We start from the raw sequence: 14,353 nt of genomic DNA, 5'->3' as shown, positions 1-14,353 counted from the left end.
CCCCAAAGCTCAAACACAGAGCAACAGAGGCAGTGGCTCGGGGTATACAAATGTCACAGCCTCGATGCTGTGCTTCACAGCCATGGCAAAAAATGACAGAGTGCAAAGCACATGTGAATGTTTCCTTAATATTCTTTTTTTTTTTTTTTCACATTTTTATTTCTTGATTTTAGACATTTTTTACCTGCCTTTTTGGAGGGCTTTGGTGAAATATTAGGGTTCTACAAAGACCCCTGGTGTCTTACATTTAAGAATGAGAAAGAGAGTGAGGGCAGGATGGAGGCGCATATGCTAGAACTGATCCCCCTGCAGCGCAGCTGGAGGGAGGTCGAGGAGGAGAAACCGGCAGCGTGGCAGAGGAGAGGAACAAGAGGATTGGTATATATACAATAAGGCCGTACAGCCAGTCCTCCGGCTTGGCAGGTGCCCCCCTTTTGAACTAATAGGGCACAGGCCTGGTACAGGTGTGCTGGCTGTACTGCCTTACTATTAATGATATGCCACAACCCTGACTGGTTCCAGGAACAGCTAGAAAGTTTGGACAAGGTAGAATTGTACTGCTGCGTACACGTGGTCGGAATTTCCGACAACAAGCTCACATCGAACATTTGTTGTCGGAAATTCCGACCATGTGGGCAGTACAGCCAGCAAACCTGTACCAGGCCCGTGCCCTATTAGTTCAAAAGGGGGCACCTGCCGAGCCGGGTCTGGTACAGGTGTGCTGGCTGTACTGCCTTACTATTAATGATATGCCACAACCCTGACTGGTTCCAGGAACAGCTAGAAAGTTTGGCCAAGGTAGAATTGTACTGCTGCGTACACATTGTCGGAATTTCTGACAACAAATGTTCGATGTGAGCTTGTTGTCGGAAATTTTGACTGTGTCTATGCTCCATAGGTCATTTGCTGTCGGAATTTCTGACAACAAACGTTTGAGAGCTGGTTCTCAAATTTTCTGACAACAAAACTTGTCGGAAATTCCGTGTGTACACAATTCCGACGCACAAAATTCCACGCATGCTCGGAATCAAGCAGAAGAGCCACACTGGCTATTGAACTTCATTTTTCTCGGCTCGTCGTATGTGTTGTACGTCACCGCGTTCTTGACGTTCAGAATTTCCGACAACATTTGTGTGACCGTGTGTATGCAAGACAAGTTTGAGCCAACATCCGTCAGAAAAAAACCCACGGTTTTGTTGTCGGAATGTCCGATCGTCTGGCGCGGCATAACAGTAAATAGCATTCCCTGACTACATAAATTTCATATAAGTTAAAAGAGAGTCTACAGATAAGGATCTCGCCCAAGTCATTAGGAAGCTTGTTATGCACCTACTGTAAAAGAGCCCAAGGGCCCTAGATAGGAGGACTGGCTCATGAACGTTACAATAACTCTCGACTTCAGATCAACACTAGGTCCAAAATCTCTTCAGCCACTCTTCAATTCAACCCAAGTTCATACCTAAAGGTAACAATACCATCATGAACCAATCATAATAAACAGTATTGGCAAATAAGTGCTCTTCCAGTTGTTTCAAGGACAACAGATCTGGTGGCTGTCGTTGAATGTACCTATAGTCCAACATACAGAGGCTGATCTAATTATTATCAATTTATATAGCAACAGTTTGCACAGCGCTTTACAATGTAAAGGGGTAACAATACAGTTACAGTACAATACAAAAGGTACAGGAGGGCCCTGCTCGTAGAGCTTACATTCTAAAGGGAGGGGGTGGTACAAAAGGAAATAGCTGCAGAGAATGATTTGATGGGGGCGGCTCGGGGACAGTAAGGTGGGTGTGGGATAGGCTTCCCTGAATAAATGAGTTTTCAGGGAACTCTTAAAAGGTGGACAGGTTAGGGGCTGAGCAGACAGACTGGGGCAGGGAGTTCCAGAGGATGGGAGAGGCTCTGGAGAAGTCTTGAAGGCGAGCATGGGAGGAGGTAACGAGGGAGATAGAAAGCAGGAGGTCCTCAGAAGAGCAGAGGGGACGATTTGGGCGATATCTACAGATGAGGTTGGTGATGTAGATGGGGGCGAGGTTGTGGATGGCCTTGTATGTTATGGTTAGCATTTTGATAACAACGGTGTGTTGTCAATGTCACCAAATCCACCACCATGACTTTCCTCCCATCTTGGAACTATTTTATCACACCAAACATTCCGTAAAAGGACTCCACTTTGTGAGTGAGTGGGGAGAGGCTTGCATTTAGGTTTTGCATGTGATAAATACCTCAAATGTTTAAAAGTACTCGTCACCTACAAAGGTGCCTTCAGGGAGGTCACAAATGGAACAAAATCTGCTCTCTGATTGCAGGCTTTAGATTTTTCTGATGGCGAAAAGTAAAGTATTCATAACTTGACGCATTGGTTTTGTGCTGCCTTCTTGGTGATGCTTTACTTGGGTGCAACAAAGAGGTGGTTTTGGTACTTGGTGTACAGCATAATGGCTTAGTGGTTCAAACTTCTGCCTTGCAGCGGTGTGGTTGCCCAGTCACTATCTGCATGGAGCTTGCGCGGGTTTCATCTGGGTACTCCAGTTTACTCCCACACTCCAAAGAAATGCTGGTAGTTTAAAGGGGTTGTAAACCCTCACGTTTTTTTCACCTTAATGCATTCTATGCATTAAGGTAAAAAACCTTTTGTGCTGCTGCCCCCCCTTTTCTTACCTGAGCCCGATTGTTCCAGCACAGCAGCTCCAGCCACTGCCTCAGGTCCCGCTGCTGTCAATCAAATCCAATGACATGGGGGTGCCGAGTCCTGCTGTCTGTGTCAATGGACGCAGCAGCAGGACTCGGCAGCAACACATGCGTGCCCCCCATGGAAACCGGCTCTCCGTAGGAGCACTCGAAAAGATGAGGAGCAAGGAGTGCCGCTGGGGGACACCAGAAAAGGAGGATTGGGGCCACTCTGTGCAGAGGAGGTAAGTATAACATGTTTGTTTGTAAAGCTTTTTTTGTTCTTTTTTAACTATCACTTTAACTGATTTCTGTCTAAAAATAATTTGCCCTAGTATAATATTGTACTGAGTGTGCCCAAGATGACTGCCCCACCACCAATTTGATAAGTACTTTGAGGTCCCAGGGAGAAATTAGAAATATATTTGTTAAATAAATGATATCAGTGAAACAGTACCCAACATATGGCAAGGAGAAGAATAGTACAAACTAGACAAGATTTATGGGTTTAGCTATGAGCAGCCATTCTCAGCCAGGTTTCCATGGAACCCTATGGTTCCTCAAGAGTTTGCTAGGAGTTCCTTGAGTTGTTGCTGATTGACCTCCCTCTCGATGGTGCCTGGATAGTTCTGGGTCCATTACCACTTGGCAGAACCAGCAGCATAACATTATTTATCATCCTAGCTGTCTGTAAAGGTGGTATTCTGACCAACACTATAAGGCATTTTCCCCACTGACCCAAAATGACTTAAATATAGCAGGGGTCCCCTGAGAGGGTTCCTCTGGGGTAAAAAGGTTGAGAAAGACTGGCTTGGAATCAGGGGTTAAGAAAAGGACTAAAGAGGTTAAGTTTAACTCAGTCAGCGATATCTCATATCATTTTTAACATGTTAATATAGAGCTGCATGATTAAGCCTTAAAGAATCAAGATCGCGATTCTATCCACCTCGCAATCTTAACACATCATTTTCCTGTTTCAGTGCAGAGAGTTCTCTAACAGCTGATAGCTGTCAAAAAGTAGCCTGCTCGCTATGCAGAGACGCACCTGTCAAGAGTTCTGCTCTACTCTATGGGGGATCAGATGAAAACGTATCCGCCTGTCCGTTTTCATCTGATCTGATCGACTGATGGAAAATAGGGTTTCCATCCGTCTGGATCGGACGTCAGCGGACATGTCACCGCTGACATCCGTCGCTCCATAGAGGTACATGGAGCGTCCGTTCAGGTTCCGCCTGAAAAACTGACAGACGGACCTGAGCTGTCCGCATTAGGCAGAGATAAAGAGAAACATTGTAACACTTAGTTTTAGATCAAGGGATGAACTTTGGTCTCTAAATGAGGTAAGTTTAACCAATTAAAGACTAAACCTTTTCTGACACTTTTTGTTTACAAGAAAAAAAAGAATTAAGAGAATAAAATGGTGGTTGTTGCAATATTTTATGTCATCCTGTATTTGCTCAGCGGTCTTTCAAATGCAATTTTTTGAATATGTGTTCAAAATTGAAAAACAGAAAAAGGTTTTGGAAAATAATTTTTAATAATGTTTCTAATTTTAAGTCTTTATAGTACCATCAATGATCATATTTGGCAAAATTACCCACTCATGTCCACTCCCATTACCCAATTTTTGCAAGTGATTCTTGAATCATACTGACACCTTAAAACTATGAATACAATGTATTAGTGTTGCATCGATATTGGTATCCGTGCCGATACTAAGCATTTGCAGGAGTACTTGTACTCCTCTAAATGCTCCAATACGAAAACCAATACCTTTGGTTCAGGTGAGATTTTCTAGTCATATACTTTGACGAATCGCACCTCAACCGCTGAACAAATTTGCATTGGAGGGAACTGAAATCCTGCTGTCAAAACCAGACTGTACATATGTGAAGGCAGTCTTTCGGTTCTTCAGAATTTTAAAGAAACTGTAAAAAATGTTAATTTGTCTAAAAAAAACACGACACTAAAATAGGTATCGGTAATTGGTATCAGTGCATACAATACTTTAGAAAAAGTATCGGTGCTTGTACTCGGTCTTAAAAAACTGGTATCTCTGCATCCCTACAATGTATAATTCAGTAGCTACGTCTACCTTTGTTTTTGTTTTTTACTCACTTGGAATATGTCCATCAGAAGTCCAGCTCCCACCATGCCATACCCGGACAACAGGAAGGGCACAAGCACTTGGGCAGCAATGGAAAAAAAAGTCTCATTGATAAACCCATGTGGGTGCCTTGAGAGCTTGCACTTGAACCCTCTCAACTTTCCTCCATAATAGCAAAACTCCAGGTCCAACTGAGTCACCGCCATGTCGCGTATTCCATAGTTTCCAGGTCGAAATTGGGTTCAAACCAAGAGCAGAGTCCGCTCTCCCTATTAGTGGACCCATACAAAGTCACGTCTTCTCTGAAGCCAGCTGAGCGTCAAAATGACGATGAGTGAGAGGACGGACAAACCCTTAGATGTTTCTTTTAAGAAGACTGCCACGAAAGAGGGACAGGAAAAGGAAAAACCAGACTCAGATGTAGGTGAAGGTTGTGCTTCCTGAGGGTATAATGCTAGTTTTAACAATGAGTCATGTGTTTTAGGCAGATAATATAGCTATGTAGTGGGACGTATCTGCAACCCATGTTGCTATCTCTAAACCACAAAGCTCAGAATCTCGTCACATACTAACGCCACGCCTGCTGGACCTTCTATCAGTAGGTTGACAGGGAAAAGTAGCCTTGCAGTTCCTCGGAACACGCTCAAGTTTCAGAGAATAAGATACTGATGAAAAGATGAGTAATTTCTATTTACTATTGCCCATGTCTAGTGAAAGAGAGAAGAAGTCTAATCAGGAATGTACGCTGGTCACCGACATCGTCACACCATCACATCAAGCTCCAAAGTAAGGCCAATTAGACTGTAGATGCTTATCAGCTGTCATCACTTCCTATTCACTTTAGTTCATGAAAATGTAGTTAAAAATAGTTTTTTTGATGCTGATGGATTCTAAGTGAACACAGTGGGCAAAAATTATGGAAAAATTCAAGGGCACCTTTGTGTAATATTAGTTTTATGGGATCTGTGCCCATGCACGTTCCAATTCCATCATTTAATTGTGCAATATTTTCTCCATTTCTATTCACTTTAAGCCCTTGTACACACGGTCGGAGAATCTGTCGGGATGAGTCTTATTGGACCGTGTCGTCAGATAATCCGACTATGTGTGGTATGCATCGGACTGATTTCCGAATCTCCGTCCGACCCAATTTTCCAACATGTTGGAAATATTTCCCGACCAACTGGGCCGGACGGACCTAATCCGATCATGTGTAGAGCATTTTCATCGGACCAAGTGCCACGCATGCTCAGATCAAATTCCTACATCAAAGCTATTTGCTACTAGCCTGAATGTAGTCCCATCGTAACGAAATTACGTCATCACGTTCTGAAAGATCGGATTTTTCGCCAATTTGGCCCGACCGTGTGTATACAACAGTTTCGGACACGATCCGTTGGACTAAATCCGATGGGCAAAATACGACGGATTTGGTTGGCAAAATCTCCGACCGTGTGTACGTGGGCTTAGGCAACCATTCTCAATCAGGGTTCTGTGGAACTCTAGGATTGCTTCTGAAGTTCTTAGGGTGTTCCTTGAGATGTGGCTGATTAACCTTCCAGTTGATGGAACCTTACTAGTTCCAGGTCCAACGCCATTTGGCAGAGCCAGCTTCCTGGCACCGATTTATCTTTTTTGCCGTGTGTAAGAATGGCATTTAGACCAACACTGTAAGTGGGGCATGCTGACCAATCTTCACCTATGAATGGATGGGACATTTCCCTCACTGACCGCAGGATGCAGGATGGTCATGTGCTGGCCTTCAAACTCATTGAGGTAATGCCCCATGTTATAGCACAGTAGGTTAATGCAGGGGTATAAAAAAGTTCATAAGTCAAGACATTTTCTTAGTTTTAGAAAGAGAAGGGAAAGATTTGAATCCCTATTTTTTATGCTATCCAAAGTTCTGTTAGAGAGATCACTCTTCGCTTCCCGTGTTGGTGACAACAGTTTCACCAGAGAGGAAATGAGTGGAAATCTGCAACAGGGACACAAAGAAAAATGTGACGGGGTACTAGCCTTCCCCTTTTAGTTCCTTTGTGTAACTCATAAGGAATTACAAAATTAGGTGTGTGTAATTTTGTTTTTTTTTATTCCGTGATATACCTTTAAGGAAAAAACTGCGTGTCCAGCATTAGCCCTTTGGCAGTAGGTCAGGAATCATCTCTACGTATTTGCCCTCTGGGCATATGTACAGTGCAATGCTTTTACAAAACTTTTTGGAGTTGAAAGGCCAAGTTATAGAGGAAAACCAGAAAAACAACTCCCAGGCATTTCTGACATCAAGAATTACATCAACATCAAGTATCAGAATGCCCCAAGGACCACTTTTAAAGAGGACCTGTCTCTTGCACTGTGCAGAAGACAAAATGGACCAAATTTATGATGATTTTTTCTTCTATTTTTGGCACTAAAGATAGCCATACATGGAGCGAATTTCGGGCAGTTACTGGTGAACCAGCCGAAATTCAGGGCCGAATCAGTCAGCACCACTCCACCCAACATCCTTCTTTTCAAAAATAAATGGAGCGAATGAATAACTCTCATTAGAACAGTGCCTAAATGCATCTCTGACAGCTGTGAGTGTCAGGTGAACAAAAAAGAACCCAATACTTGCAAATATGAAGCAACATGGAACCCGAACCCTTATTTGATAGCACTGTCACCCTGTGTGGGCTCCAAGTTGAGATCTGGACTGTAAACAAGAATGCTCTCAATCTTACGATAGGAAAGATGGAAAATATACTGTATTTAGGTTATGCTGTTGAGGCTGGCATTAAAGTGAACCTGTTACTTTGCCCTGAATGGACAAAGCACAGATTCACTTTAAAGTAGATGCATTTTTACAATATTTAAAACAATAAAGATAGTTTCACCTCTAAAGCAGATGTATTTTTAACAAGAAAATGTTGGAGAAGGCTTTCAAACAAATTCTACACTATATGGCCATATTTTTGTGGAGCTCTGACCTTCACACCTATATGAGCTTGATAGGCTTCCCATTCCAAGTCTATGGCCATCAACATGGAGTTGGGATCCCTTTGTGACTATAGCAGCCTCCACTCTCCTAGGAAGGCTTTCCATGAATTTTGGAATGTCTGTGGGAATTTCTGTCCATTTGTGAGGTAAGGTACTGATGTTGGATAAGAAGACCTGTCTCACAATCAACGTTCCAATTCATCCCAATCATGTTCAGTAGGGTTGAGGTCAGCCCTGATCTCAACCCAACTGAACATGATTAGGATGAACTGGAACGCTGATTGTAAGCCAGGTCTCCTCATCCAACATCGGTACCTGACCTCAGAAATGGACCACTCGGGTTCCTCCACACCAGACTCATCAGACCATCTCTTTATGGAGCTGACATTGTACACAGGGGCACAGTCATGGTGGAACAGAAAAGGGTCTCCCCCCAAACTGTTACCCCAAGTTCGAAAGCCCATAATTGTCTAAGCCCTTGTACACACGGTTGGACATTCCGGCAACCAAATCCGACGGATTTTCTCCGACGGATTTTATCTGAAACTGTTGCATACACACGGTCGGACAATGTTGTCGGAAAATCCGATTGTACATAACGTGATGGCGTTATTTCGTTAGGACGGACTACGTTCAGGCTAGTAGCCAATAGCTTTGGTCTAGGAATTTGATCTGAGCATGCGTGGCACTTTGTCTATCGGAGTAGGCTACACATGATCGGAGTATGTCCGATAGGAGCATTTTGTCGGAACATTTTACCGGCAAGTTGGTCCGCCGGATATTCTGATGGAAACAGTCCGATGGAGACCACACACAGTTGGAATATCCGACAAAACGGTCCGATAGGACACATTCCGTCGGAATCTCCGACCGTGTGTACAAGGGCTAAGGCCGCCTTTCACACTAGTGTGATTTCTTCTGTGTCTGCTATCGTGCTACAACGCATAACAAAGGAAATCACATTATTTGCTATGGTACCTATTCTTATCAGTGCAACATGGTGCTGTGCAATTTATGAAAAGGTGCAGGTGTATCTTTTGGTACAGCACAAACCCCATACATTTCAATAGAAGCGCATGAAAAATTCATGAACATTTTTGGGAGGGTTTTGTGCCTGAAAACAAGTTTCCTACAAAAATAAAAAACATGCAGCATGAAAATGTATCTAAAGCTGTTTTATCTAACAGACAAACGTAGACTAATGTGGGAAAGATGAGAAAGCATGTAAGGCAGGGAGGCAAAAGGTCACCATAAACTAAAAATCGAGTGATCACCTTGGTGTGAGCCGCCAGGAGCCTGCAGATACTCATAATGACCAGGCAGAATCGGTTCCCTTATCTCTGTAGACCAAGTTGAGGTGAATGATCTGCGCCTACATTTTTACAGTTATTGCAAAAATCTCCAAATCTCTTAATTGAGAACAAGAACAATAAGAGCCTTGATAGGACAAACAAGCTTTCAAGACTGGGACTTTCTCAATATCTCTGCATGCATTGACGTGACAAGGTCCCATGCCAGCCATGGTAAAGATGCATAAATGCACCTTTCCCCCTGGGAAGCCAAGATGGATGAAAGCTTGCATGTCTGTGTGTGTGTGTATATATCAGTGATGGCGAACCTTGGCACCCCAGATGTTTTGGAACTACATTTCCCATGATGCTCATGCACACTGCAGTGTAGTGGAGCATCATGGGAAATGTAGTTCCAAAACATCTGGAGTGCCAAGGTTCGCCATCACTGGTATATATGTTGAGCCTCTGCAGAAACAACAGCCCTAAAAGTACCATGTTTTGGTCCACGGGTGACTGAATAGGATAAGGGAAGTACTGCAACGTGGATTCAATTATTGCAATTGAGTCATAATAAGCACAGGGAAACAAATCCAAACGTTCATTAACATACAGTGGGGAAAATAAGTATTTGATGCCCTACCATCCAACAATAATTCTGGCTTCCACAGACTGGCTACAGTATGTGCTCATGTGGTACACAGATTAGTCCTGTCAATTTAAGAAGGTACTCAAACTGACAACTTGTTTTGGGTATAAAAGATACCTGTCCGCAGAATCTCTTTTATTCAAACCTCACCATCATGGGCAAGGCCAAAGAGCTGTCAAAGGACGCCAGGGACAAGATTGTAGACCTGCACAAGGCTGGAATGGGCTACAAGACCATTAGCAAGAAGCTTGGTGAGAAGGAGACAACTGTTAGCCCTTGTACACACGGTCGGAGATTCCGACAACCAAATCCGTCGGAGTAATTCCGACTGATTAATTCCGGAAGAGGTCCGGAAGTGATGTTGCATACACACGGTCGGACAAAGTTGTCGGAAAATCCAATTGTACATAACGTTGATGGCGTTATTTCGTTACGACGGGACAACGTTCAGGCTAGTAGCCAATAGCTTTGGTCTAGGAATTTGTTCTGAGCATGCGTGGCACTTTGTCCATCGGAGTATGCTACACATGATCGGAGTATGTCCGGTAGGAGCATTTTGTCTGAAAATTTTACTGGCAAGTTGGAAAACTTGGTCCGTCGGATATTCCTACAGAAACAGTCCGATGCAGACCACACACAGTCGAAATATCCGACAAAACGGTCCGATAGAAAAAAACATTCCGACGGAATCTCCGACCGTGTGTACAAGGGCTTAGAGCTATTATCTGCAAATGGAAGAAATACAAAATAACCATCAATCGCCCTCAGTCTGGTGCTCCATGCAAGATTTTGCCTCATGGGGTAAGAATGATCATGAGAAAAGTGAGGGATCAGTCCAGAACTACACGGGAGGAGCTTGTGAATGATCTCAAGGCAGTTGGGACCACAGTCACCAAACAAACCATTGGTAACACAATATGCCGCCATGGATTGAAATCCTGCAGTGCTTGCTAGGTCCCCCTCCTCAAGAGGGCACATGTACAGGCCAGTCTGAAGGTAAAGAGTGTTCCCTTGTCCTCTGGGATGACCTTAAAAGAGTATGTGTTTGGGGTTTTTTCCTCCATCAAACTTACCTAGGTAGATGCAGCATCTGTCCCCCGATGCCTCTACACTGAGAACCAACCAATCAAACATCGTCGATGGCTCGGTTCTCACAGCTTCCCAAGCAGAGAGCTGCTGACTGTCAATCAGCATCTCTCCGCTCTGCTCCTCCTTGCTCACTGGAGCACTGAGTTGTGGAGGGGCAGGGAGCAGCAATCTCATGCTCCCAGCGGCTTGCTGAGGGGCTGAGACGGGTGTCAGCCCAGGCACCTGGCGGATCCATACAAATTGCATTCCTGTGACCCATAGGAGAAGCCCAGCCAAACGAGCTTTGGCTATACTTATGTTTTTAAAGTAAATAACTCAACACCAATTCACTATATGGAGCACTTATATATTTGTACATGGTGATCATATCCCCCTTAATCTCCTCTTCTCAAATGAGAATACATTCAGTTCCTCTAATCTTTCCTCATAGCTGAGCTCCTCCATGCCTCTTATCAGTTTGGTTGCTCTTCTCTGCACTTTCTCCGGTTCCCTGATATCCTTTTTGTGAAGTGGTGCCCAAAACTGAACTGCATAATCCAGATGAAGTCTTAGCCCTTGTACACACTGTCGGACATTCTGACAACCAAATCCGTTGGATTTTGTCCGACGGATTTTGTCCGAAACTGTTGCATACACATGGTCAGACAAAGTTGTCGGAAAATCCGATGTACATAACGTGATGACGTTATTTCGTTACGACGGGACTACGTTCAGGCTAGTAGCCAATAGCTTTGGTCTAGGAATTTGTTCTGAGCATGCGTGGCACTTTGTCCATCGGAGTATGCTACACATGATCGGAGTATGTCCGATAGGAGCATTTTGTCTGAAAATTTTACTGGCAAGTTGGAAAACTTGGTCCGTCGGATATTCCTACAGAAACAGTCCGATGCAGACCACACACAGTCGGAATATCTGACAAAACGGTCCGATAGAAAAAAACATTCCGACGGAATCTCCGACCGTGTGTACAAGGGCTTAGAGCTATTATCTGCAAATGGAAGAAATACAAAATAACCATCAATCGCCCTCAGTCTGGCGCTCCATGCAAGATTTTGCCTCATGGGGTAAGAATGATAATGAGAAAAGTGAGGGATCAGTCTAGAACTACACGGGAGGAGCTTGTGAATGATCTCAAGGCAGTTGGGACCACAGTCACCAAACAAACCATTGGTAACACAATATGCCGCCATGGATTGAAATCCTGCAGTGCTTGCTAGGTCCCCCTCCTCAAGAGGGCACATGCACAGGCCAGTCTGAAGTTTTCCAATGAATATCTAAATGATTCATAGAAGGATTTGGAGAAAGTTCTGTGGTCAGATGAGACCAAAATTTAGCTCTTTGGCATTAACTCAACCCGCCGTGTTTGGAGGAAGAAAAATGCTGACTAGGATCCTAAGAACACCATCCCTACAGTCAAGCATGGAGGGTAGGCTACACATGATCGGAGTATGTCCGATCGGAGTATGTTGTCGGAAAATTTTATAGACAAGTTGGAAAACTTTGTCCGTCGGATATTCCGACGGAAACAGTCCGATGGAGACCACACACAGTCGGATTATCCGACAATACGGTTTGATCGGACACATTCCGTCGGAATCTCCGACCGTGTGTACAAGGGCTTACTAATGATTTGTACAGGGGGGCAAAATGATATCTCTCTCTCTGGAGTCCATACCTCTCTTAATACAAGAAAGGACTTTACTCCCTTTGGAAACTGCAGCTTGGCATTGCATGCTATTAACCACTTGACCACTGGGCACTTGAACCCCCTTCCTAACCAGACCAATTTTCAGCTTTCGGTGCTCTCACACTTTGAATGACAATTACTCAGTCATACAACACTGTACCCAAATGCACTATTAATCAAAAAAGACAGAAAATTCGGTAAAAAAAAAAAATCTTTGTTTCTTGTAAAATTTATTGCAGAGTATTGGCAGAGTATTGCAGTGTTGCAGAGTATTGGCAGAATATTGCAGTGTTGCAGAGTATTGGCAGAATATTGCAGTGTTGCAGAATATTGCAGTGTTGCAGAGTATTGGCAGAATATTGCAGTGTTGCAGAATATTGCAGTGTTGCAGAGTATTGGCAGAGTATTGCAGTGTTGTAGAGTATTGGCAGAGTATTGCAGTGTTGTAGATTATTGGCAGAGTATTGCAGTGTTGTAGAGTATTGGCAGAGTATTTCAGTGTTGCAGAGTATTGCACAGTGTTGCAGAGTATTGGCAGAGTACTGCAGATTATTGTCACTGAGCAGCGCTGTGGGCACTACACATCCTACCCACAGCGCTGCTGCAATCTCTCCCCCTCTCTGCTCTCACTGTACCGATCGGTACAGAGAGGGAAGGGAGGAACCGGCACCATGATGTGATGCCAGTTTGTTTACAAGTGATCGCTCCATCAAGTGATTGCTCAGCTATCAGCGGCCATTTACCATGATCCGAGGACCCGTCGGTCACGGATGTTCCTGGGTGCGTGCCCCAGTAGGCGTGCGGGAGTGGGATTCTGGGAGGGCGTCCATGAATAAGCCGACTGCGCTGTAGCCATCTTTCGGCTATGGCCCGGTCGTCATGTGGTTAAAGTGGTTGTAAAGTCAGAAGGTTTTCTATCTTAATGCATTCTACCATTAAGATAAAAAGCCTTCTGTGTGCATTAGCCTCCCAATACTTACCCCCTCTCTATGTCCAGCGATGTGCACGAGTGTCCCAGCCAGATTCTCTCTCCTGATTGGCTGAGACACAGCAGCAGTGCCACTGCTGTCAGTCAAAGTCATCTAGCTAATCAGGGGGAGAAGGCGTGGGGCCGGGTCTGGGCTCCGTGTCTGAATAGACACAGGGAGCAATGACTTAGCTTGGGTGCCCTCATAGCAAGCTGCTTGCTGTGGGGGCACTCAACAGGAGGGAGAGGTCAGGAGAACAGAAGAGGGACATGAGAAGAGGAGGATCCAGATTGCTCTGTGCAAATCCATTACACGGAGCAGGTAAGTATAACCTGCTTGCTATTTTTTACAGGGAAAAAAACAAGATTTTACCATCACTTTAAGCTTATGATCTACCAAAACCCCCAAATCCTTCTCCACCATTGATTCCCCCAGTTGTACTCCCCCTAGTAAGGCCTCTTTCAGTCTGTCTGTCAGTTTTTTTAGGCAGACCTGAACGGACACTCTATAGACCTCTATGGAGGGTTGGATGTCAGCAGTGACATGTCCACTGACATCTGACCCGCTCCGATCCGAAAAAGTGTGACAGAGGAAAAACCTACTTTTCCATCCGTCTGAGGATTGGATCGGGTGACGACGGACTCTACGGTCCATCCTCATCCGATCCCCCATAGGGGAGAGCGGCGCTCTAATGCCGCGTACACACGAGCGGATTGTATGGCGTACTTAGTCCGTCATACAATCCGACGGACAATCCGTCGTAGTTTCCACTGAACGGACTTGACCACACACGGATACACAAACAGTCCGTCGAAAGCTTGCGCGATGACGTGTACAGCACGTACGACGGGACTAGAAATAGGAAGTCCAAGACACAGCAAAGCACCCTTTACCGTGTAAATCCTTTCT

General features: G+C 44.5%; 1 protein-coding gene across 3 annotated transcripts in view; it reads right to left on the bottom strand.

Moving 5' to 3' along the window:
* Positions 1-14,353, bottom strand: part of LOC143927594 (solute carrier family 41 member 1-like) — an 87,335-nt gene that overhangs the window by 23,183 nt on the left and 49,799 nt on the right. The window contains exon 1 of one of the 3 annotated variants that reach the window (XM_077451747.1): positions 4,795-5,218. The exons of the other annotated variants lie outside the window; for them this stretch is intronic. Coding sequence (XP_077307873.1) covers positions 4,795-4,989 — 195 coding nt within the window. The 5' untranslated portion in view covers positions 4,990-5,218. Of the gene's footprint in view, positions 1-4,794; positions 5,219-14,353 lie in introns of those variants that run through there. 3 annotated transcript variants of the gene reach the window in all.

The sequence above is a fragment of the Lithobates pipiens genome, unplaced genomic scaffold, assembly GCF_037356315.1.
Source record: "Lithobates pipiens isolate NorthernLeopardFrog02 unplaced genomic scaffold, aLitPip1_a1.2 Scaffold_23, whole genome shotgun sequence".
Taxonomy (NCBI): domain Eukaryota; kingdom Metazoa; phylum Chordata; class Amphibia; order Anura; family Ranidae; genus Lithobates; species Lithobates pipiens.
Note: the sequence above shows the minus strand (reverse complement) of the source record. Positions and strands in the feature narration are given on the sequence as shown.